At 32.1% G+C, this 27,145-nt stretch overlaps 1 protein-coding gene and 1 long non-coding RNA gene across 3 annotated transcripts in view; both read left to right on the forward strand.

Annotated features, from left to right (window-relative positions):
* The window catches only part of LOC143079076 (uncharacterized), an 85,860-nt gene that overhangs the window by 53,660 nt on the left and 5,055 nt on the right, over positions 1–27,145 (forward strand). The window contains exons 1-2 of one of the 2 annotated variants that reach the window (XM_076254241.1): positions 15,530–15,974; positions 21,703–21,848. The exons of the other annotated variant lie outside the window; for it this stretch is intronic. Coding sequence (XP_076110356.1) covers positions 15,590–15,974; positions 21,703–21,848 — 531 coding nt within the window. The 5' untranslated portion in view covers positions 15,530–15,589. Of the gene's footprint in view, positions 1–15,529; positions 15,975–21,702; positions 21,849–27,145 lie in introns of those variants that run through there. 2 annotated transcript variants of the gene reach the window in all.
* On the forward strand, positions 2,600–15,481 carry LOC143078011 (uncharacterized). Its single transcript, XR_012978992.1, has 3 exons — positions 2,600–2,656; positions 7,757–7,960; positions 14,998–15,481. It is a non-coding gene; the product is annotated as an uncharacterized LOC143078011 (long non-coding RNA).

Here is a 27,145-nt window from a genome sequence, read left to right on the forward strand (position 1 = left end):
TTTGTAATCGAATGTCAGGGATGTGTCAAAAAGTCGGGGTATTTTTATATGGTCTCTGTAACTCTACTTATTTTCATAAAATGTTGCTGCTTTGACATAGCTGACATTAGACTCTAACAAAAAAAGAAAGATATGCATGTTAGTTGAAAACCAACCATAGATTCCTATAAATTGAATGTTCTGACTGCTTTGCCAAAAAATTGATCCCTGATACTTTGCATCATCTAATATAGATTTTGTTCCTTTTTACTACATGGGAAAATATAAGATTCCTTCTGTGCTAATGGATCATTTGTATTGTGATAATAACTATAATATATTTGCTTTAAATCTAGACATTATCAATCTTTGTGAGTGCTACTAACACAAATCTGCCGCTCATTGGAAAACAATCAGTTTGACATTGTTCCATATTTTATTCACATGTAATCATTGTAAAAAAATATTGACATTTGTTTTGTGTGTCAAGAGTTTTCATTTCTATCTATAATAAACAAAATAATTCGTTTGTTACACATTTAAATTATTAAATAATTCCTTGCTTTGTTTGATGAATAAACGCAACAGTAGTATACCGCTGTTCGAAAGTCATAAATCGATTGAGAGAAAACAAATCCGGGTTACAAACTAAAACCAAGGGAAACACATCAACTATAAGAGGAAAAAACGATTCAACAGAAGCACTGAAGTGCAACAAAAAAATCAAACAGCAATGTAACACACACATTAACGAACTATACGATAACAACTGCTTATTATCTGACTTGGTACAGGACATTTTAAGAAAAATAAACGGTCAGTTGAACCTGGTTTTTTGGAAAGCCAAACCTCGCACTTTTATGGCAGTGTTAAATAAAACGCAAGAAGGACAACATTACACGGCAGGACTACAGTACAAATAAATGCAAGAACATTCAGGACGGAGAAATATACAAATAAACAATACAATAATACATTTAAACATGCTAATATTTATCAAAATTATTAATTAATATTCATGTCAACATGCTGACTAACCACATTATAAAATCGTAAACGTAAAACAAGACAGGGCGGCACATAAAAACAGCACAATATAACCACGCGTTCTCTTTCACACGTCTGATGAAATTGCTTTTTTTTTATTTTGTTCTATTTAAATGACCTTTTCACACACTGTCAGGAAACACTATTCACTTACATGGACAAGAACTAGGTTGTCCGTAATTAACATTGCCTTATGTCTATTTTATGTTAATGTGTGTTTCGTACTGATATATTAATAGTTATCAAAGGTATCAGGATTATAATTTAGTATGCGAGACGCGCGTTTCGGCTACATAAGACTCATCAGTGACGCTCATATCAAAATAGTTATAAAACAAAGTTGAAGAGCATTGAGGATCCAAAATTCCAAAAAGTTGTGCCAAATACGGCTAAGGTAATCTATGCCTGGGATAAGAAAATCCTTAGTTTTCGAAAAAATTAAAGTTTTGTAAACAGGAAATTTATTAAAATAACCACATAATTGATATTCATGTCAACACCGAAGTTCTGTCTACTTAAGTTAACTCTAAGCAATTGACATCTGTATAACTGATACAAAACTGTCTCAGGGTAAGGGGATGTAGAGCGCTAACAAAAATATTACACATTAAAAGTCTTTATAAACCTTTAATGGGCTCCAAAGTTAAAGCATTTAATTCAGTGGTTGGTATTGGTTTCTCACTTAAATGGTTTCATATTTTTATAGTCGACTATACGGTATGGAGTTTTCTCGTTTTGGAAGGTTAAAGTTGCCTATAATTGCTTACATCCATTGCATTTGTACTTTAGGGTGGATAGCTAACTCTATTGGCAATTATACCACTCCTCCATATTCTAATTTAGGTTGAAATAATTGTTAATCGATAATTGCTTTGTTATAAAGAAGCTTGGTACTTTCCTCTGTTGAATTGTGTCATAATATTTCAAAAATAGCAGGAAAGACATTCGTCTATATTTGTATAATTTTATTAGAACAAAAGAAAACTCTAATAATAAACTTTTATGTATGTTTAAATGATCTATCAATTTGTTTATATCATGAACTGCGAAGAAATACAGCAATATTTTTGTAAGAGTCGTCATTAATTGTTTTTACGTCGAAAACTTTTCACATTCGACTAATGATATAACATGATTAGGGTTAATGATATTTTTGCTTTAACTTTAAATTATTATTGTTTACTGAAGTAAAACAAATTTTTATTTAATGGATTGCAATATGATTAACTCTTATACTATTAAAGTTTAACATTATATTTTGTCTATAATTTTTTATTTGATTTGTAATCGTCTAGATTAATTTTTATTTATTTATTTTTTTATTAAACAGACAATGCGATTGTAACTTAGTGTAAATAAAGTTTTTTATAAGAATTTACTGTAAATATAGAATTTTAAAAGTGTCTCATAAGTCAATATTATGGCTGGGTATTGATTGAATGTTTTAACTGGTGATATAAATATGTTGTGTTCTTTCTTATGTCAATAAATATGTGACACTATAATAAAATAAACTTATCTTTTATCTTACCTCTTTTTATCATATACATTTGCCACGATTAGTTTCGTTTAAGGTCGATCACGTATTAAAGTAGCTTATGGTAGATTGTAACATATAAGACCATCAAAGGTAGAGTAGCAAATCAGTTATTATAACTTCTTCTCAGCTAACACGCTAATAGTAATTAGAAGCATTGTATTATAGAAGCTGACGTTTAGATCAATTAATTGTAAACATTAGTATGGCTCTTTATTTGAACATTATTCTACTTTCGATTTCGATTTTTCGATTGTTACAGAATGCCTATGACTATATCATGTATATCATAAACTTATATTGAAGTAAACTTTCTATGATGAATTTTCGGCATTTGATGATTGTTAGGTGATTAATGTAAAATAGTCTTTAGATATAAATGTTCATCTAACATAAAGATGGAGTATTATTGTTTTCAAGTTTTAAGTCGAAACACCAACTTGCTTTAGTACCTTTTGACTATATTTCGTTTGTTTCTCTGTTCTATATTTTCTTCTACTATTTTAATCTGAGCGTCACTGATGAGTCTTATGGAGACGAAACGCGCGTCTGGCGTATTAGAATTATAATCCTGGTACCTTTGAAAACTACATTCTCCCATTTATATGTAATGTTGTCATTTTAATGTTATTATTAACATTGCCATTAAAGCGGGAGGTTTGGCATGCCACAAAACCAGGTGCAACTCACCGTTTTTTTCTTAATATGCCTTGTACCAATTAAGGAAAATGGCCATTGTTATATTATAGTTCGTTTCTGCGTGTGTTACATTTTAATGTTGTGTTTCTGTTGTGTCGTAGTTCTCTTATATTTGATACGTTTCCCTCAGTTTTATTTTTTTACCTGGATTTGTGTTTTCTCTATTGATTTATGAATTTCAAAAAATGGTATACTACTGTTGTCTGTATTTGGTACGCTCTGTATAGTACAAATCAAATAAGTTGTTGCCAAATTAAAGGGGTCGTTAATGGCATATCAATAAAAACAAGAAAATAAGACAGAAAGATTGACAAACATATACACATTTTTATTGAACATTTTAAAAAAATTTATGAAAAATATTCAAAGAGTTATTGTTTATTATGATAATGGGTTTAAAAAGTATATATAATTATTGTATCATTGATAACAAATGTACAGCAATTTTCACATAAATTTCTGTTCAAAAGTAAAGGAATATTGTACAGATTATCAATAATATATTTGTAATTATGTATATATGTAAACTGTGACTGTCTTTTTATTTATATTTATTTGTTGAATAAATCTGTCAATAATTGTAAAAGGGCATTAGCTGTCAAAGTCATGTTCACCTATTTGAATCAAATTCTCATATCATAACCATGTAAAACATTTATCCAAGTTATAAAAGTCTTAAAAAAAACTATTTACAGGGCATGGACTCGATAATATGTAGCTTTGTTTTATATGTATTTTTGTCTTGACGTCATCTTTGTTACTATCGAGTTGACTTCCGAATACCTCCGATCGTCATGTAAGCGATATAAACATAAATATAGATATAAATAGAAATAGAAAGGGAAATCATGTAATCGGATTTTACTAGGTCTCTTTAATTTCATATTATATACTTAAAATATATGGTAATCATCGTTTTTACCTGCATGCTTAATAATGATTTTTTGTGGGTGAATCAGTAAACCTTTGTTTCACCTTCACTGTTGATATTTGTTTTAAATAACTTAACACCACAATGCATGCGTTATCTTCCACTAGGTAAGGGGTTTAATTTAAGCTCATATGAGTACGGATTCAATGAGTTCATCAATGTTTTTTTAGCTTATTTTGACAAAATTGAACCATACTTAGCTTGCATCTAAAACCGAATTATTATTTTAAAATTTCACTTTCATTAATGATTGAACAAAATAATATACATCTCGCAGTTAGTGATTGTTTAAAACTGCATGCGTATAACTCGTTTGTTCGATTGAATGAGTGTTACATACCTTAATTCCACTGACAAATATTTAATGCATATTCAGGAAAATATAAAATTAACATTTACAACAATAGCTAGATTCTACAAATTAGGTCATCCAGGATTGAGGACCAGAAATATGGAATATAAGGGAACTTTACCTTGCAACAAGCCAACTATGGATCCCTCGTATGTTGTAGCAAGGGTAATATTTGACGTGAAGAGAGTAAGAGATTTTCCGAGTCCGAGAGATTTTTCTGTGCTGATGTGTTCAAATTGTACAAGAACGGCTGTACATAACCATCGTGTTGTTTGTTCTTTTATTTATAACTTAAACAAATTTTGTGACGATTTTCTTAATCCAAGGTCTTGCTTTTGTGCATTTTTGATCTTGGAACTGTAGACGTGGGGCTTACAAGCCTTGAAGACATCTGAATACTTTAGATTACCATCGACACGATGGCTTTCGGAAACTAAGTAACTTATCACTGGAAAGTAAATAAACCATTTTACTAACGAAGGACCATGCACTAACAATGACTTAAATGTTTAGCGTATGAAAATAATGCTAAGCACGTTAACCATGCGCACCTAAGAAATCTACGTCATAGGAAAAAATCTCAAGAACAAGTAGTTTCGACAGAAATCATCTTTGATATCAAACCTTGGAGAAACACGAACATACCGTTACAGCATGTGTTTACTTTCTATGGATTTTCGTATCCCAGGAATGGATGACCTTAGCCGTATTTGGCACAATGTTTTGGAATTTTTGGTCCTCAATGCTCATCAATTTTGTACTTGTTTGGTTTGGTGTAAAACCACCATTGATTTTCTCCTATTAGTCTTTGTTAAATTTGCACTTTTAAAAAAAATGTACAATAGTTACCTTTATTTCAACCAAAGAAATACTTTGCATGAATAAAGTTTAATCCTTTTCAGTGCTACAGTGAAAATTTCACACTACATTTAATTGCATATAAGAAGGTAACCATCACCGGAAGTAAACAACCCAATTTTTACACTGTTATTTACTGGTTAACTGCCTTGGTAACTATGTAACCTTAACTTTCCAAAATATTTTATACGACAATCAAAAAAAAAAGAATGATGCTTTCAGACACCCAACATACATTTTTATGACTCACAAAAATTTAAGTGCATTGAAATGCAGGGTTAATTTTCTACAACTGTCAAATTCAAGGGAATATTTGTTTACACCTACTTTCGTATACAACCGGATGTGACGTACCATGATTTGGTGGTATTACACTTATAAACTATTTCGATCTGAGCGTCACAGATGAGTCTTATGTAGACGAAACGCGCGTCTTGCGTAAAGAATTATAATTTTGATTACTTTGAAAACTATTTACACCACTGGGTCGATGCAACTGCTGGTGGACGTCTCGTCATTGAGGGTATCACCAGTCCTGTAGTCAGCACTTCGGTGTTGACATGAATATCAATTATATGGTCATTTTTATAAATTTCCTGTTACAAAACTTTGATTTTTTTTTTAAAACTAAAGATTTTTTAATCCCCGGAATTTATTATCTTAGCCGTATTTTGCACATTTTTTAAAAATTTTTGGTCCTTAATTCTCTTCAACTTGGTGATTGTTTGACTTTGTAAACTATTTTGATCTGAGGGTCACAGATGAGTCTTATGTAGACGAAACGCGAGTCTTGTGTATTAGATTATAATCCTAGTAACTGTTTACAATACTTGGTCGATGCCATTGCTGTTTGCCGAGGGTATCACCAGCCCAGTAGTCTGTACTTCGATGTTGACATGAATATCAATTATATGGTCCTGTTTATATATATCCTGTTACAAAACTATGATTTTTTTTTAAACTCAGGATTTTGTAATCCCAGGAATATATTACCTTAGTCGTATTTGGTACAACTCATTTTCAGAAATCAACGCCACTTTGCTTATTTGAATATTAAGGTAGCAATACACAGTTAGGAGTTTAGTTTCGCATTTTGGCCCCTGTGGATTGTTAAAATAGGAAAGTTATTGTGTAATAAAATTCATTTTTAGACAGATGAGTGCTAATTTAGCCTTCAAAGATGGTTTATAAGTTCATCAAGATTATTTGTTACATGTTTTATGGGCTGTTTTCTGTTTGACAATCCGTATTTTCATAGCTAGACCGGCCATCGGTCCAGAAATTAATGTACTGTTTACAAACACTCTTTTTCTACGCGAAGTTTTTGAAGCAATTTTACAAAAAAACGAGACTAAACTAAAGAAATCGGAAACGGATGACGGAAATTATATTGAAATGATAGAGAATTTTGAAAAAAAATATCTGTTTTAACTTTAATTTAAGTGATAGACAGGTTGCGGGGACAGAAAATAAATATACACAACAATATACACTATCTAAGTAAAACATAATGAATGTCGATACAAAAAATCAAGGTTCATGAGCTATTTTAAAAATCGAAGCGAGAGGCTTTTAACATTGCAGTATAAAATACAGGCTGAAAAGGCTGAAACGTCAAATTTGCAAACTTCGTGTTGAAAATTTGCTAACAAGGTCATTACAAAAATCTGTTGCGGGGATGAAACTTGAAACTTGAATTTCCAAAGAATAAGCAATTCCAAACCTTGTATGTGTAGTCGTTGAACTCTAGGTTCTCATGTTATTACACTAAATTCGCATTCATTGTTTTAATCTTGACCGCCAGACAACTTTACAAACATATCAACGTGATTATAAACAAGAACACTGGGACAGGCAACTTATAATATCCGTGTTTTAAATATTTTAATGACATCAAGCCAGTCCAGTTCAAACTATTATCACGTGGTACAATTCTTATTTACAGATTATGCATATTAATTAGCAAAAGTACTACAAATTTCTGGCTATGTGGAAATTTTGGTCCTCATTGCTCTTCAACTTTGTACTGATTTGGCTTTATAAACTATTTTGATCTGATCGTCACTGATGAGTCTAGGGCAGACTAAACGCGCATCTTGCGTATAAAATTATAATCCAGGTACCTTCGATAAAATATAACTATTGACCTACGGGATATTAAGATCAAAACATTTTTGTGATTATTAAATTACTTTTGATTGTCAAGATGCATAGTCTCTTCTGTTACTTAATCTAACATCGGCTTTGGACGTCTTTTGAACGGCGTTAAAACTTTGTTTGATGTTTTATAGGACCACATTATAAGTTTATATTGTCAAATGCTACATTCTGTGTATTTATATATGTGTTGTAGAGAATCTGATATTATGACGACGAGGACAGTACAGAGAAAACGTCAGAAACACAAGCCACCAACTGACTACTTGGGGATAAACCAGGATAATGAGTTCTCAGAGGATAAAGATAGTTTAACAATTTCACAGTCAGCATCACAAGACAGAACTAGAGACATGTCGAAAAAGATTTTTGGACGAGCACTCACCTTTAAGTTATCCCTGTAAGTATAATTTGTAAAACTTTTGTTTAAGAAGACAAAATTTGACAAGATACATGTCTTTTTTACGTAAATTTTCAGAATAAAGTATTTGTCATTATTTAGGTTACAACATGTTTTTAATCATGCAAACTCTGTCATTAAGATACAGTATCATAATGTTTCTTCTGTTTAAATGAATTTCGAGGTCGCTGCTGCAGTTGTAATAAGTTGTCTGTCTTAATCCTAGATCCTTTATTAACTACATTGAATTGTTGATGACCTATAAAACGTTCTGGAAAATGGTAAAGGTTAATGTGTTCACAATTAACCTTTAAATAGTCAGAGAAAAATACATATTTGTTTTTGGTTCATATTTTATATAAATAAGGCCGTTAGTTTTCTCGTTTGAATTGTTTTACATTGTCAAATCGGGGCCTTTTATAACTGACTATGCGGTATGGGTTTGCTCATTGTTGAAGGCCGTACGGTGACCTATAGTTGTTAATGTCTGTGCCATTTTGGTCTCTTGTGAACAGTTGTCTCATTGGCAATCATACCATATCTTCTTTTTTATATCATGGTAAAATGAACCCAATCCAATGCTTCCAAAGAGGAAGTTTTCGTTCTGATCAATCCTGGTCTCAACACACAAAAATAATCTATACAAGAAGTCATTACGTGTGCTCTCGTTAGTTGGGAACTATATGAATAGTCTAACTCTTGATTGAATTCTTTCATGTAATGATATTTTATTTCGTTGTCCAAATGTCAATGTTGCAAACCACATGAGTATTTGGTCCGGACCATATACGTATACTGGTACGGACGAGCTGGAACATACATGGTTTTGGATTTTATGAGTTAAATTTAGACAACCATTTCTCAAAATATGTTGTTAAGTTTTATAAATTGATATAATTACAATTAGATGAATATGGTGAAGAGGCGAACATACAATCAATAAAAATACATAATTTTTTAATGTCTATCTGAATTCTACGTTAGTACTCTTGTACAAGGTAACATTTGCTACCACAAGGAATATCATACTATTTTTTTACATTTGCATGTTTGGTTCATACATGTTCCTATAAATTTGCATTTATTATTAAGTTTCTAAATTATCTGAAAACTTTTTTCCCACCGTGTGTTGACTTCTGATGTAAATATATATTTAGGCCCGACATGAAAACATATGTTTTTTGATCGTTTAAAAAACATATGTCTATAAAATCACATAAAAAACATGTTTTTCATATGTTTTTTATAAAGACATACGCTTTTCATTTTTCATATTGGACCTAAACATATGTTTTCATCTGTCATAAAACATTTGAAAACATTTTTAGCTTACATATGTTTACATATGATATAAAACATATCATTGTAAACATATGTTTATCATATGTTTGTCCTAAACATATGAATTTTATATGTTTTTCATATGTTTCGAAAACAAATGTTAAACATATGTTGCAATTTTCCCTGTGTACTATAGATTCAGAGGTCAATATGTAAAGGCGATATTCTCTACAAATAAATAGAAAAGACGTTTTTCGATCATATTTCCAGGACCTAACATGGGCTGGAACCAAACTTGAATAACGTATATGGTAGCTTACAAGGAGAAGGTCATCCTTATCGATTTGTTTTAAATCATCACGTCAACAGTGCGTGTGCCCTTTACAATTAAACCAAAAGGGTTTTGTTTACGTTTTACAAAAGAATACTTTGTTTAATTTTTTGTTTGTCACAAACAACAACAGATATAAGTCAACCTTGATGTTGACACTATTTCGTTCCCTTTTCCTATTTAAGGTTCATGTGGACCTTTGTTTAAAATGGCGGCATATTTCCCTCAAATTTAGTACATACAAACCTGTGCATTTGGATAAGTTTTTAGGCATATCATGCTCTAGGTAAATCAATTTTAAATGCAGTTTATGTTTATAGAAAATAAAATTATACATTTTCTGAATTTTACTGTGCTTGAAGATGATGAAATTAATTGACTTTCACTTGATATTATCTACTCAACGATACAGAAGATATCTACAAAAGATACACGAGGGGCGCTGAAACTCATAGATCTTATAGATGTAAAATAAACTGACAACTACATCACTAAAAAAAAACCAGACAAATATTAGTACACAGTACACAACATGTTTAACTATCTAGACTAAGCAACACAAACCCCACCAACAACTGGGATGATCTTAGGTGCTCCGGAAGGGTAAGCAGATCTTGGTCCGCATATGACAGCCGCCGTTTTTATGTCAGACTGTTATAGGGTATGTATCAGTGTGTAGCATCACCACCGAATATAGTTACCAGGAAGCAATGAGTTAATATTATAGCAAAAAGTACCTTTTCAAATCCCCGTACAGTAAACAAATATTTGCCGAACAGTTTATCCGCTTTTGATATGTTACATGTCTGTGTGAAAAATAGTTTTTTTTCGAAATGCAGTGTTTTGAAGATTTGAAGAGAAAGACTGCTAATTAAGGATATATACTTAATAGCCATAAATAGTAGCTACATTATTATGAATCACTTCCGCAAAACTTTACTGAAGGATTTACTTCGGTGAGGTTTTGGAATTCGTGTAAAATTTTCGGATTCCTTGGTGTTTTTTCATTCAAAACAAGGTAAAATATTTTGCCCCATAATACCCATTCATTTTTTCATATAAAACTAAATAGCTCATGAAAGGTCATTTGCCAAAACTTTAGAACATTCTTGATTTTCTTTCTTTTGTTTTGGGACCCAAATAATACCACAATACCAATGCAAACATAAGGTAAACTTCAGAGTCAGCCTTTTCCCGCCATATTTTAAATCTCAAATATCTCGAAAAGGAGGTCCATGACCTATCAATATTTTTAGCTTATTTTTATCCTTAAGGAATGCTCTACCAGCTTAAACTATCAATTTTAAATTCTTAATTTATTACTTTTCACCTAACCACCCCTAAGTACATCACTTACCTGAATTCGAAACTGTTTTTTTTTCAATTGCAATATCCATATTTATCCGATGGTGATGCTACACAGTGCATGTTTATTGCCGATCGTTTGTCAATGTCGAGCAACCTTTTGTAGAAACTATAATAAAGTGCGCTACAACATCCAGTTTTTGATTTTTTTAAACACAGCTATTTTAGCCAAATGGTCGACATGAACATTTGACAATTCCACAAAAGCGATAAGCAACGAATCGGCCCCAGATATTTGAGCGTTTTGATTTTTTTTTATGTCTATACAATAACTTTTAATTGTTTACAAACGTCATCGTTTTTTGTTCTATGGTTAGTTTACGTCTCATTTTGCAACGCTGCATCTTGATGGCATACATGTTTCGAGTTTTAAATGGCGTTCATTATCACTGAACTAGTATAAATAATTGTTTAGGGGCCAGCTGAAGAACGCCTCCGAGTGTGGGAATTTCCTGCTGCATTGAATACATATTGGTGACCTTCTGCTGTTGTCTGTTCTATGGTCGGGTTGTTGTCTTTTTGACACATTCCCTATTTCTATTCACAATTTTATCATTAAAGATGATATTCTAAGTATCACAAATGATAACACAATCACTTGTCCTTGTTGTCGCAAATGCAATAGCGTAAACTGTAATTTTTATACATTAATATTTATCGGTAATTTGTACATTTTTCCTTTGATGTGTACTCGCTGATAATGTCAGTATCAGTGGACTGGCCTTGATATTAAAATTATTTGGTCAGTACGCAAATGACATGCGCGAATGCAACGCGCAAGGATCTACTTTTCACATTCATTCACAAAATTGCGCGTGATTTTTTTCGCAGAAACGCACGAATTTTTTGGTGAATGAAACACTTGTCATTATTTGAAACTTTCACAAAGTTAGTTTTGCCTTTTGAACGATTGTTGTAAAAATGGGAACAGAAAATGTATGAAAAACCCGATTAAAAAAAGCGTTATTTACACTATAAATGTAATTGTCAATTGATATAATTATGAAGCTTTCCTTGCACAATAAGTCTAGACGTACAACTAACATATCGTCCTTGCTGTTCCAATCTGAGTTTTTACTGTTCCAAGTATAGTTTTCATTTTCTGTTTCATGAGAAGTACTCGTTTTACCTGTTCAGTCACTATAAATTGTTACGATTCGTATCTCGACGCAACACATAAATAGTGACCAAAAAGGTACCGCTATCGCTTGAGAGAAACTAGGGAAAAAAATGAAATTTACGCATTTACGACATTTTTGTGGGACCATCATATACAACTTTAACAGATGAGATTGCATTGTCAATATTACATGATAAAGACAGATATTCATAGAGCAGAGAACAAAAAAGTGAACATATTTAAATGCGGATCTATAAAGGATGAATTTTAAAAAGGGAGTAGCCGGGGGCACCAAACTATAAAAGTCTGAATTGACCATAATTGTAGCCTTTATAAGGGGTGACTGACCGGATCGCCTTCCCCTAAATTCGCCTCTAAAATTAAAGGTAGCCTAACCGCAGGGCCTATAAACTCCAAGTTTCAAAATTCTGGTCTGTTTTAAAAATAAATGAACATGACTTTGAAAAAAGCAAGAATTATGAAAGTTGAGTGTCCGACGTCTATTAAAATGTTTGAAATAATTATAAAGTCGACAAGAAATGAGCTTGTTCAGATAATTTACAGTCAGCTTACATTGCCTCTTGAAATGTCTACTAACAGTGCTTTCTTAAAATTATTTGAAATCAATGTGATCGTTTTAATGATAAACACTGAGATAATAATGACAGGATAAATGTAATTTTATCCACTAAACTAAGGAAAATAAAATTGTCGTTGAACTTTAAAATGATAAATACATATCGTATCGTTATAATTTCTGAATGAACAAATTATTTTTTTATCCAAATATTGGAAACAAACTTAAAAAAAAAACAAAAAAACAATAGCCTCCTCCACCCCCCCCCCCCCCCCTAAACCACCACCAACACCAGAAAATGAAATTGTTGTTGGCGGTACTTTTTAATTTTCTTTTGCAGGATTTCTTCAACATAAAAAAAAATATATAACTTTGAATGAGTTTTTTGTCAGTCATCTCAGAGGTTCTTGATTTGGGGAGGGGGAGGGGGTGGGGGTGGTGGTGGTGGTGGTGGTGGTGGTGGGGGGGGGGGGTTATTCTGTAAACATTTAATTTTCACCCCTTTTTCCTGTAATCTTCAAAAAATTAACCCCTTTTTTCTCTAATCTTCAAAAAATTAGACCACACATTTCTCTAATCTTCATTTTTTTTACCGTTTATTCTCTAATCTTCATTTCTTAAGGACATTATTCTATAATCATTTAACCCCATCCAAACTCTCATCTAAAGCAGTTAAGGCTATGCAAAGACAGTTTAAGATTTCCTTACCTTGTTTATAGTTAAGTCAAACATTTCACCAACTTTATAAAGAGAATTGTTCATCCAGTCAAATATTCACTGTTGAACTTGCCATTCTTTTTTTTCAAACAAACACACTAAATGTGTGTACATTGTATTCAGATGCCAGTTGACATCGATGTGTAAGACCAAAAGACTACAATGTCAAAAAATGTCTTTCGTTTGGAATTTAGTTCCAGTGGGGATTCCTAAGGGTTGATAGAACGTTAGACTTGGTTTTTTTTTTAACTTTGAGATACGTAGTAGTTATCTTTTATATAGTATCTATATAATCTTTGATTATCTGTGTACAAAAGAAGAAGAATAACACTATTAACAGACAATTTCGCATAATTTACAAACGTCGATCAACGGCGTTACGCAATTGTTAAAAGAAGGCCAATTTAACATATTTTTAAAAGTATTTTTTTCTTTAATAAGAAGGACCATGATCAACCATGCTTTAAAAATCAAACGAAATATATTTCTGACCTCAATGGCAATTTAAAAACAGACAAAAGAAAAGATTCTAAATTGGCGCCAAATTATTTTTTCCGCGAAATTTACGCAATTTTAGAATGGTTGGTTTTAATATCAATCCCATTGTTGTCTTGAGAAAGAAGCAACACCGGTCGTTTCTAAGGGCTTGCTTTCCGACTGTTGACCTACCGGTATGCTACCATTATATTTCATAATTTGGCTATGTTTATAGAGTCATGTCCAAAGCACACGCATGCAATAATTCCTTTTCAATACTTTGTGCAAGAGAACGCCATGTATACTGCACTCGTTTCCCGGATTTGCTTAATCGAATAATGATTTTTAAACAGGTGTATACTACTGCCTTTATTTAAACTTGAAAGGTATTGAATGTCTAAGGTACTGTTATATATAGGAAGATGTGGTATGAGTGCCAAGGAGATAACTCTCCATTCAAGTCACATTTGTCAAAGTAAATCCCTATAGGTCAAAGTACGGTCTAAAACACGGAGCTTTGGCTCGTTAAGCAACAACAAGCTATAAAGGGCCCCATAAAATGACTAGTGCTTAACTATTCAACCGGGAAAACCAACGGTCTTTTCTATATAAAAAACATAAAACACTTATGAACCACTTCAACAAACGACCACATCTGATTATATATATTTCAAATTAATGAGTCTAGTCTTAGAAAGGATAAAATCTTTGATTCAATGCAAAACCAACGCAACTGAATAGTGTCACATTAATTGATGTCGTTAACACAGAACGCCATACTGCAAGTTCGAGACGACAAAAATATTTTTTTGTTTAAACTTGTTTATTATATTTCGGAAAGGGTGCACATAATATGAAGAAAAAAATGCTTCAATTTTCTCATTAAGTTCTGTTCATTTTTATTTCTTCCTGTTGTGCCTGAAATGTATATTCGGTTTTATTTAACATGTTCATAGTAGATATAAAACATTCCACACACAAATACATATGGATAGTATTTTGCAACCCTAAATTGAAATTAAATAGTTGTCGCAAGAAAATAATAATTCACTACTGCATGATCGTTTGACCGAACTTGAGTATCGAAAGTATATATATCATAATTTACCTGGAACTTGTAAATGGTTTTGAAATTGATTTGCGATATATTTTACCAATCCTCTTTTCAGACCTACTGTAGTGTTAACAATGGGTGTGGTATATTACATAATTCGAGCTCAAAACGAGTTCGAAAATAAATGTGCAGTGTTGATGAAATATGAAAAATATTTGGAAGAACTAAAGACACTTTCAGAAAAAGTACCTATTTTAGAACAAAATTTATTCAAACTAGAGGGAAGATTAGTATCAATTGATAAACGTGTAGTTGATATTGAAAGCAAAATAAAAACAGCAAACGAAAACTTAACAAACTATGAAAGGACAATAAACTTAATATCGTATACCAGTAGTATACTAGAAGGCGATTTACTAAAACAACAACAAAGATTTACTGAAATGGAAAATAAACTTAACAATATGGAAACTATTATTTCCAACATATCAAACAATATTACCTCAATTGATGATCAATCAAACGATATCCAGGAAAAACTTACAGATGCAGAAAAAAACCAGATATCTCTGAAAGGTTTGCTTATTGAAACAGTTGATAGAGCCGAAAATGTCCACAAAAATGTAGCTAAAATACAAAATATGTTTTCTGAAGTGCTGATACATTTGCCGACTATAGAGAAAATCAACAAATCTGTAACCCTGATCATGAAAATTGATCACCATCTTCCTGAGCTCCAAAGGCACCTACATGAAACTGAAGACGATCTATCTCAACTAAAACAAGACATGTCAAACACAGGAGAACACATTAAGAATAGACTGACAAGATTAGCAGAAGATTTGGAAACATTAGAAGGAAACATTTTAGAGAGAACAAGTCAATTAAATACTGACATTTCCAAAACAGAAGTTGAAATAGGAATCATAGTTGAAAAGGTAGACGAATACAGTGGGAAAATAGGACAGTTTAAAAGTAATGTGGATTCCCTCAGTGCTGATGTTAATAGGATGAAATTCATTTTCCAGTACACAGACCATAAGGTCAAGGAACTTGATATAGTCGTTAGAAATCTACAGACACAAAATACGGGTATGTTTTTTCTTTAACAGTTTTACAATGTCATAACATTTTAACGTTTTTTGCAACTACATTATTTTTTAATCAGTTAATATAAATGAGTGGTATGACTGTGTAATGAATAGTCACAGTCACCTTTCATCTTCAAAATCCGAAAATCTGCATCTCTAATCAATGAATAGATTACATAGACTGGTCTCTGAAAACAATAAAGCATGTACCCATAACTTTTTTGAATATATACTCCGATACAATCTTCAACCCATATTTAAAATCTTTTTGGATTTCTTTCGGTTGTTCAACTAATTATTTTTACTTAACATATATAACTATCTATGTTTGTTCTGCATTAATCATTTATGAATTTATGATGTTTATAGAAGGATTGACACTCGGGGTTATTCTAAATAGTTTGCAAACCGTTTTTGGTTTTGTTTGTATCTTTTATTTCAATATGGAATTCCATTCCTTTTATGATACTCAAACAATGTTAAACAGAATGCAAACTTGTGATTCCCCTTCAAAACATTGAATGATATCCAAAGTTGACTTATTTTCTTCTCCATATTGGATTTAAACTTCAAAAATATCTTTTTTGAAACGATGCATAGAGGACTAGTTTTGATGTTCCACCGTACATCATTCTACGATTCTTTCTGCCAATATTTCTACATTAAAGCATGTAAAGAGAGGCGAAAGATACCAGAGGGACATTGAAAGTCATATGTCGAAAATAAACTGACGACGCCATAGATTGAAATAGAAAAAGACAAACAGATAAACAATAGCACACACACTACAACATAGAAATCTAAAGACTTAACAATACAAACCCCACTAGAAAATAAGGGTGATCTCAGGTGCTCCGGAATCAGATCCTCATCCACATATAACACCCGTCATGTTGCTCATGTTAGTACAAACCCGGAATCAAGTCTTCGATTTTGTTTTCAGCAAATGAACAGCTAATTAAATATTGTTGTTATATACGTATACACATTCATGGATCTACAATATGTCGATACCTGTATCATGTTATTGCACAAGGTCATGTTTTGTCCTGACTGTTTATGACGTCTTTACAATAAATCCATTGGATGTTGGATGTGGTTTTTTTAATTAAGTCTTAGATGCTTGATTTTTTTTATTAGTTGTTAGTTGCTTTGCACTAGCTGTCAGTAACTGCAAGTACTCTAAGATTAGTGATTATTGTCCTTTGATGTTGGAATAACGTCCACTCCAATTGTATCCATCTGATGAGTTACGCCTTTTTCAACTGATTTTTATAGTTTGTTTTTATGTTGAACTGTTACACCACTGTCCAAGGTAAATGGGGGGTTGGGATCCCGCTAAGACATATGTATGTTTACCCCGTCACAATGTGCATATATGTGCCTGTCCCAAGTCAGGAGACAATTATTTAGTGGTTGTCGTTTGTCGATGTGTTACATATTTGTTTTTTGTATATTTTTTGTTAAAAAATAAGACCGTTGGTTTTGTCGTTTGATTTTTTTTTTCAATTTTTCATTCCGGGGCTTTTTATAGCTTACAATGCGGTATGGGCTTTGCTCATTGTTGAAGACCGTAAGGTGACTTATAGTTGTTAATGTCTGTGTCATTTGGTCTCAGCTCTTGTGAAGAGTTGTTTCATTGGCAATCATACCACATCTTCTTTTTTATACTTAATTGGTAGGTGACATTCGGGAAAAGGGGATGGGATTGTAGCTACACAATAAAGAAAGATATTGAGTTAAGCCATTTCAATTGACATTTTAGTGTGTCTTTCTTTGTTGAGATGTTACACTAATATTTCAGGTTACGGTGAAGCTTCGCGCCTGTTTAAAAGTTTAAACCCGCTGCATTTGTTTCCAGATGTTCTTAGTCAGGAACCTGTTGGTCCGTGGTTGCCCTTTTATTGATGTGGTTCATTAGTGTTTCTCGTTTCTCGTTTATATAGATAAGACCGTTGGTATTCCTGTTTGAATGGTTTTATACTAGTAATTGTTAATGGTATTATAGCTTTTTGTTCGGTGTGAGTAAAGGCTCCGTGTTGATGGCCGTACTTCGACCTAAAATGATTGGCTTTTACAATTTGTGGCTTGGATGGTGAGTTGTATCATTAACACTCATACCACATCTTCTTGTATCTCTACATCCGCTATCGACTGTGAAACGGATATTCAATAAAGATGATGGCGTCCGTTAAACTTACGAAGAAATGATTTCAATTTCACTACCTGGAACTCTTGGTTTTATTTGCAGCAACTATTAAAGAAATCTTGATAGGAAAAGCAGGTATTGGAATATCGTATCAACTGAGATATATATTTTCCGTATACAGGAGCGGCTAGAATGTTGCTACAAATAACTGCAATGGTCACAATTAAGAAGTTGATATTGTACCTTTTGTTATGTAGTTAAATTTTCAACCGACAATCATTGTCTATTTATAGATGTAAGTCAATAAAAAGGCAAACTTAACTGCAACTGTCAGATCCTTTATCTCAAAGTTCGAAGGGGTAGCTGCTTTCAACACAGTCACCAAATGTTTAAATATTTAATGAGAGAACATTATCTATATAGCAAAAAGTAAAGTTTAAAGATACTGCTAACTTCTTTTCATTCTTCCTAAAAGACAAGAAGAGGGGTATGGTTGTGTCTCATAGATATGCAGTTTCAGAGAATATTTTGTTTGAATTAGTGATTTTTTTACAAAGTAGGATGTAACCATCCCTTAGACAAGATACTTGTATCTACGTTAACATTTTTTGTTATTGAAACAAAGCAAGACACACTCATTCAACTTGTCTTTTAGTTTGGAATCCACCAGGAATATGGTGACGAACTATACACAACCAGCGGTGTCAATTAAATGTTCATTCAACGCCATACTTTGACCTATATTGATTATATTTTACAAATGGTGACTTGAATGGAAAGTTGTCCCATTTGGAATCATACCACATCTTTGTATATCTATTCAACACATATCTACATATCTACTTAAACATCATCATTTATTATTCTGATGGTATTACCTGACCTTTACATCGTTGTTTCACTTTTATCGTTTCAACTTTAACAGAAATATCTTTAAATTCCAAAAGTGTGTTAAAAACGTTCTCTGACAAAGAAATATACCATTTGAGTTCTTAAAGCACCCATTTAGCAAGTGTTCCTCGTTCGGTTCTTTCAGTTTGTTTACATATTAAAAGATATAAAAAGATATAAATATTAGAATAAGAATAAGAATACTTATTGTATTCAATTAAAGGGCACGTCTCGGAGCATAGACACACACAAATACATACACACACCCACACATATATATGTTTTCGATTTGGTAATAATTAAATAGAAAGATCCATTTTGTTACTATTGTGATCAATTTATTTGGCAATCAGCAGGATTTAAAAACATTAGTTGTTCGACATGTCAGTCTTATGTGTTTTGTTCAAATATACTTTTTCACTCTTTTGGAAATGTTGTTTGTGCTGTATTTATCCCCCGCTACCACGTAATTTGTTTTATATGCACACGTATAAAAATTGCAGTTTTTAACCAGTTTTCAAATAATTAGACTTGTTTATATTTTTTCGTATGGGCTTATATCATATTTTCCCTCCGGTTTATATGATCCGTTCATCCTATTTTGATTCTTTAAAATTCAAGAGTCTATCCTAAATTAAAGTAAATTATATAGCCTTCCAAATACTGTTTCGATAACTAACATCACTGAAAAGACATTAATAGTCGAAATCCGGATCTGGTGTACTTTTTTTGGCACCTCAAGTTTGTGGTATACTATCCTTCTCACAAGTTTATTGTTTTCTGTTTGGTTATAAATTGATATAAAGATCCATTTTTTTTCTATTCTGATTAATTTATTTGGAAATTGTCAATGACAGTAAGAAGGTTTTAAAAACATCAGTTGTTCGACCTGTTAGCCTTATGCGTTTTGTCCAAATATACTTTTTCACTCTTTTGGAAAATGTTGTTTGTGCTGTATTTATCCCCCGCTACCACGTAATTTGTTTTACATGCACAAGTATAAAAATTGCAGTTTTTAACCAGTTTTCAAATAATAAGACTTGTTTATATTTTTTGTATGGGCTTGTATCATATTTTCCCTCCGGTTTATATGATCCGTTCATCGTATTTTGTTCTTTATAATTCAAGAGTCTATCCTAAATTGAAGTAAATTATAAAGCCTTCCAAATACTGTTTCGATAACTTACATCACTGAAGAGACATTAATAGTCGAAATCTGGATCTGGTGTACTTTTTTTGCACCTCATGTTTGTTGTATACTATCCTTTTCACAAGTTTATTGTTTTCTGTTTGGTAACTAATTAATATGAAGATCCATTTTGTTAATATGAAGATCCATTTTGTTACTCTTCTGAATAATTTATTTGGAAATCGTCAATGGCAGTCAGCAGGGTTTAAGAACATCAGCTGTTCGACCTGTTACTCTGATGCGTTTTGTTCAAATACACTTTTCTCACTTTTTTGGTATTTGTAAAATGTTGTTATATATGACATATATAATATATGAAATTCGTCTAAATATATCGTAGTGTTGTCACTGGTTCAGACGTAAATAAAAGATAATAACGGTTTTATTTCATTACTTGTACTAGCTTTTTCACTGATTTCACAGACCTTTAGGTAATGTGACCTGGGTACATAAGTGTAATATAAATCACTCTGGTGATCCGATGGATAAATCTGTTGTAGAGTCGTCACTGGTTTAGACGTACTTATATATATATATATGGAAAGGTAACACACGGCCAGCGAAAGCTCTTTTTTAGAGAGCCCAGGTGGTCGTGTGGTCTAGCGGGACGGCTGCAGTGCAGGCGATTTGGTGTCACGATATCACAGTAGCATGGGTTCGAATCCCGGCGAGGGAAGAACCAAAAATTTACGAAAGCAAATTTACAGATCTAACATTGTTGGGTTGATGTTTAGACGAGTTATATATATATATATATACATATATATATATTTATATAAGGCAGGGTTTTTAGAAAATCTGTTGTTCGACCTGCTAGTCAAATGCGTTTTGTTGATAGATACTTTTTCACTTAGTCTTTTGGAAAATGTTGTTTGTGTTGTATTTAGACCCCTCAACCAAGAAATTTGTTTTGCATGCACACGTATAAAAATTGCGGTTTTAATCAAAGGCAATCATATGTTTGAACGTAGTTTTTAATTTAGACTTGTATATATATCATATATATAGTAATTTTATAAAAATACGATTTCGTCATTAAAGTAGATAATAAACATAAATACACAAAAATTCTCTTAAACTTATTGCATCATGATAATCGATTTTTATCACAATTACTTTTTTTGAAAGCCATTCTGAAGCTTAAATGAAATGCACATTTTCCTATTACCCCTAAAATATATGATTATTATAAAAATAATGATACAATATTTTGTGGAATGCTTATCTTGTTTTGTGTTTCATTTATCATTTTTTTATTTCTTAGCTCTTACGTGTTTTTTATCTTCTGTGTCAGAATAGTTCAAGCACTGATTTGAAATATTTTTGAATAAAGCATCATTTACACGGAATTTCCTGATAAATACAATGTATTGAGACGAAGTTTCCAAAAAATGTACGAGGATTATTTTTTTTTTATAGTATATTGTCATTAGATAGACGTGGAGGAATGGAGATATACATGGCAAATACTTCTCTCATCCAACAAACGTTTCATTGTAGGATATTTAGAACCCATCAATGTTTGTTTAAATGTAGTTGTGGCATTTATATTGATTGCTGTGTTTTTTTATCGGATATATTACGGCTATGGTACTGGTAGATCGCAATTTAGAGAGAACCAGAGAACAGAATCTTTGATGTCTCAGGTAATTGAATAACAACGGTAAAAATCCCAAAAAACAAAGGAGTAGGGGCAATGAGGCCCTTATTTGGCCCCAAAATTACTGCAAATTTAAAAGTTATCATACATATCCTTAAATAACTGAAAACTTAAGGTATAAGGAATTAAGAAAAAATAAAACAAATTTGACATCGAACAAGTTACCATGGCAACAAATGACTCAATTTGCATATTATGTTAAATTTCGTGATTTTCCTTGTTTTTATGCCCCAACTACGATAGTAGAGGGGCATTATGTTTTCTGGTCTGTGCGTCCGTTCGTCCGTCTGTCTGTCTGTCTGTCCGTCCGTCCGTCCGTCTGTTCGTCCGTCTTTCCCGCTTCAGGTTAAAGTTTTTGGTCAAGGTAGTTTTTGATGAAGTTGAAGTCCAATCAACTTGAAACTTAGTATATATGTGCCCTATGATATGATCTTTCTAATTTAAATGCCAAATTAGAGTTTTGACTCCAATTTTACGGTTCACTGAACATAGAAAATGATAGTGCAAATTTCAGGTTAAAGTTTTTGGTCAAGGTAGTTTTTGATAAAGTAGAAGTCCAATCAACTTGAAACTTAGTATACAGGTTCCCTTTGACAAGATCATTCCAATTTTAATGCCAAATTAGAGAATTTATTCCAATTTCACGGTCCACTAAACATAGAAAATGATAGTGCGAGTGGGGCATCCGTGTACTGTGGACACATTCTTGTTTCATCAAATTTTAAGTACATTTTAGGTTGAAAAAGTATGTGCGCACCCAAGAAACAATAGTTATAATAAAGCTTTTGTTAAATTATTTTGTTCTTTCATGGCTGCGCAGGATGTTTCCACAACGGAAATAAAGATAGAAAACTGCATAAAATATCTATTTTTTCATCGTTTTTGTGAAAAAAGCACATATTATGACGTCATTGTGACGTCATCAGATAAAATCGTTATGTTTTTCATTTATATTTCTTGACCCCATTTCTAAACATTATGTGCCAATTTGAAATGGTTATCAAACATTTTATTTTGTTGGCCAAAACTAGGCCTTAATGCCCCTATTAGATGTTTAGCCTGTAATTATACAAAGGAACAGACATTTTATTTGAGTTTTTTTGTTTTGTTTTATCGACTTATAGATAAGTCACGTTTTCCCAGAGAAAGATGCCTATCTGCACACCTACAATGGATTTGAGAAATAAAAGTTACCAGCACCTGAGAGAAGCTAAACTATTGCGATGCCGTATTGTCAAGACATCGGCATTCTACCGGGGTATAAACATAAAATTGAAAATTAAAAATGGGAAATGTGTTAAAGAGACAACAACCCGACCATAAAGTATAAAACAGACGGAGTCCACCATGGCCACCAATGAGTCTTCAACACAGCGAAAAATCCAGCTACCGGTGGTGTGCTTCAGCTGGTCCCTAAACAAAATTGTATACTAGTACAGTGATAATGGACGTCAAACTAAACTCCGAAAAAAATCAATGAACTAAAATTAAAAATTATATAAGCATGACAAAGGCCAGCGGCTCCTGACTTGGGTCAGGCGCAAAAATGCGGCGGGGTTAAACATGTTTTGTGAGATCTCAACCCACCCCTATACCTCTAACAAATGTAGAAAAAAACAAACACATAGTAATGTAAAGAAACACTAAAAACTTCATGTATTGAAAATTCTCGGATTTAGACGAGATTTAATGATCTGACCCCAACACTAGATTTTTTTATTTTAAGATCAAGTGTTTTCAGCGGAAACTATGACTGTATCATAATCTATTTGAAACATAAACAACATAGACATCAATAGACCGTTAAAAGTTTTATCCATCGTATACCATTTAATGTGGTAGACAAATATATTTTTGATATTGCAAATTTTACATGATTTTTTGTTTTAAAAGAGAGAGTTCTGAATTTTGTTAAACACTGAATTTCACTTTGTCAAAAGCTTTATGTGGACACTTAAATGTTTTAGTAAAATCACAAAAATACTGAACTCCGAGGAAAAACAAAACGGAGAGTCCGTTATCAAATGAAGAAATTAAAAGCCCAAACACATCAAGCGAGTAGACAACAACTGTCATATTCTTATATATAAGTACAGGGACACGTTATATATAAGAAAGAAACACAAAAAAGGCATAAAGGCAAAACGTATGAACAAAAATGAAAGACAAGCATACAAAAAATATCATAGATCAATAACACTATGACGCGATGTATAGATACAGAGCCACGTCAAAGGGATACCATCAATCACAGACTAAACAGTTAAAGCTATGTTCATTAACACAAATAAAAAGATAGTTTTTTATGCCCTACCTTCGATAGTAGAGGGGCATTACGATTTTGGTCTCTGCGTCCGTTCGTTTGTCCGTTCGTTCGTTTGTTCGTCCGTCTGTCCCGCTTAAGGTTAAAGTTTTTGGTCAAGAAAGTTTTTGATGAAGTTGAAGTTAAATCAACTTGAAACATAGTACACATGCTCCCTATAATATGATCTTTTTAATTTTAATGCCAAATTAGAGTTTTTATTCCAATCTCACGGTCCAATGAACATAGAAAATGATAGTGCGAGTAAGGAATCCGTTTACTGGGTACTCATTTTTGTTTTTATTTGAATTTTCTGCGGAGTTCGGTATTTTTGTGAGTTTACTTTTTTTTCATCAGGATTGGAGGTGATTCAGACCACATAAATAAGATATGTTGAAAAAATATGAAACAATCAATGTTATTGGTAAAATAGATGCAATCTATACAAACAAACCAAGTATACATTTTTTATCATTAAATATCAAATATTTCTACAAAAATGTCGTCTCGAGATAAGATTCAGAATATATGAATCTTTTGTGAAGTGAAAGAACCGATTTTTTTTATTTGTCAGTAAATTAATTATTGGTTAAATTGATAACAACAGTACAACCTGTACAGTCTAAATCATATCTTTCAGTTTGCGTCTGACGTTTTTGTAAACATTTTTCATCATTGATCATGCTTCACTTGCAGAATAACATTTCATGATTAAACTAAGTTTTTTATATGTCCAAAGGGGTCACCATTTTTACCCTTGTACGTCTGTACGTTCGTCCGTTCTTCCGTACGTCCGGAAATCGGGTTTGTTTCGTTCTCCAACTATAGTTTGTCTCAACCAAATGTAATGAATCTTATACACAATGTTAAATTTATTACCAAATAATACCCAGATCGATATTGAGTTTTGGTAGCATCACTTTTACCGTTCTTGAGTTATACCCCTTTATAAATTGAAAAAATGCTGTATTTTTTGTTTCCGTTCTTTTACTTAAATTTGCTGCAACCTAATGTTATGAAACTTATACACAATGCGTATTACCACAAAGCTCAGATGAATGCTAGCCAATTGGTTTTGTGTTTTGTCGTTGCTTTTTTTCTAGTCAACCTGTAGGAATATTTCAGATAATCTTACTTATGCATAAACAATACGATTTCATTGATACAAATAAGAATATATTAACATGTGCATATAGCAGAAAACAACAACAGCATTTCACTGATTATTTTTTAATTCATGCGTTCATCACTGATGCATTTTACTGTTAAATGGTCGGCGCAACGTTATGTCTTCCAGACGATATCAGTCGGATGTATTCTTTTAATGAATTCATACAAGACTTTTACTTTTAAGTACTTAATATTAAAAAACAGCGTCATGGAATATTTGCTTAAAACGATACCATCATTTCTAGTGTAAACCACAAAAATCAATTTTAAATAAGTTCTAACATTTATCATATATACATATATACAGTAAGAATTAAATATATAAGGTTATTTCAAAAGTTTAAATGGTTTAACACTGTTCGGTAAACAGTTTAAAATTGACTAAGCAATTTGGGGACGAATTGGTTGACACGAGTCTTAGTTGAAACGAGTGTTCCAAATACAACTCAGATAAACTACAAATTTTGGGAGCGTCACTATTACCGTTCATGGGTTATGTCCCTTTATTACGTTATCTGCAAGAATCAAGCCACCAAACTTGTTCGCTCACATTTTTGTTAGACCCCTTTTATGTCGCACTTCACACGTTCGCACCCCGTTTTTTCTTTATTGTTTAATTTTCAAACGGCTATCAAACTGGTAACAAACTGTTATCCCTCATTTCTTTCTTTAAAAATCTTCATTGGTTTTTTTTCTTACACGTTAACTTTTGTATTTTACTTTACACCAAGCACACCAACACATAACACTGATACCAAAAATGCGTTGTGTATACCAATTAACAGTAATCTTAAATAAAACATTATTTGATAATCAATCATCTAATCATTAAAAAAAAAGTTTGAACAATTCTCGAATCTTATTTCTGAAAATAGTAATGTTTTCAAATATACGAATTAAAACGTTATTCGAATAAAAATAGGGTGAAAACGACCCAACGGTGTTTACTAGTCCAAATAATTATGCCGTCTTGGAAGGTTATTTTGAAATGTTTGCTTTGACGCCTTTCTGAAGTCTTTATCATTTGGACTACGGTGTACACGTGAAGGGTGCGAACATGTTTTTCGAGCAAACAGACCCGATATACTATAAAAGCAGAGGCACATTTTCCATATATTTTTATTGAAAAAATGAAAATAAGTAAATTCTCGTTTCTCGGTTTTTATTTAGATTAGACTGTTTGTTTTCCTGTTTGAATGGTTTAATGCTGGTAGTAATTGGGGGCCCTTATAGCTTGCTGTTTGGTGAGAGCCAAGGATCTGTGTTGAAGACTGTACCTTGACCTATAATGGTTTACTTTTTAAATTGTGACTTGGATAGAGAGTTGTCTCATTGGCACTCATACATCATCTTCCTGTATCTATTATAAAGGAATTGTGTCTTATCTGGCATGCATGAGGAAATGTGTACTTACTTAAAGGGCACTAGGTACGAGATATATGAAAAATGTAAATCATGATTATTGTTGTTCAATCATTAATGAAAGTGGAATAGTGAAATAATGATTCGCTTTTAGCAACCAGAACGGTTCTATTTTATCCAAATAAGCTAAGAAACATTTATAATTAATTATGCACTTGCAAGTGAATTATTCGACCTCATTAAATCCACATTCCGTAGAACTTCAATATAAATCCTTAGCTAGACATGGATAACGCATGTATTGTGCGTGTTTGGTGGTTATTTAAAGAAAAATAGTGTCAACATTGCAAGTGAAACAAAGCTAAATCATTGAAATGACTGATTCGATCCATAAAAATCATTCAAAAAAGGTAAAAACGATGATTAACATTAACAGACAGAACTGTTTA

The sequence above is a fragment of the Mytilus galloprovincialis genome, chromosome 6 (genome assembly GCF_965363235.1).
Source record: "Mytilus galloprovincialis chromosome 6, xbMytGall1.hap1.1, whole genome shotgun sequence".
NCBI lineage: Eukaryota > Metazoa > Mollusca > Bivalvia > Mytilida > Mytilidae > Mytilus > Mytilus galloprovincialis.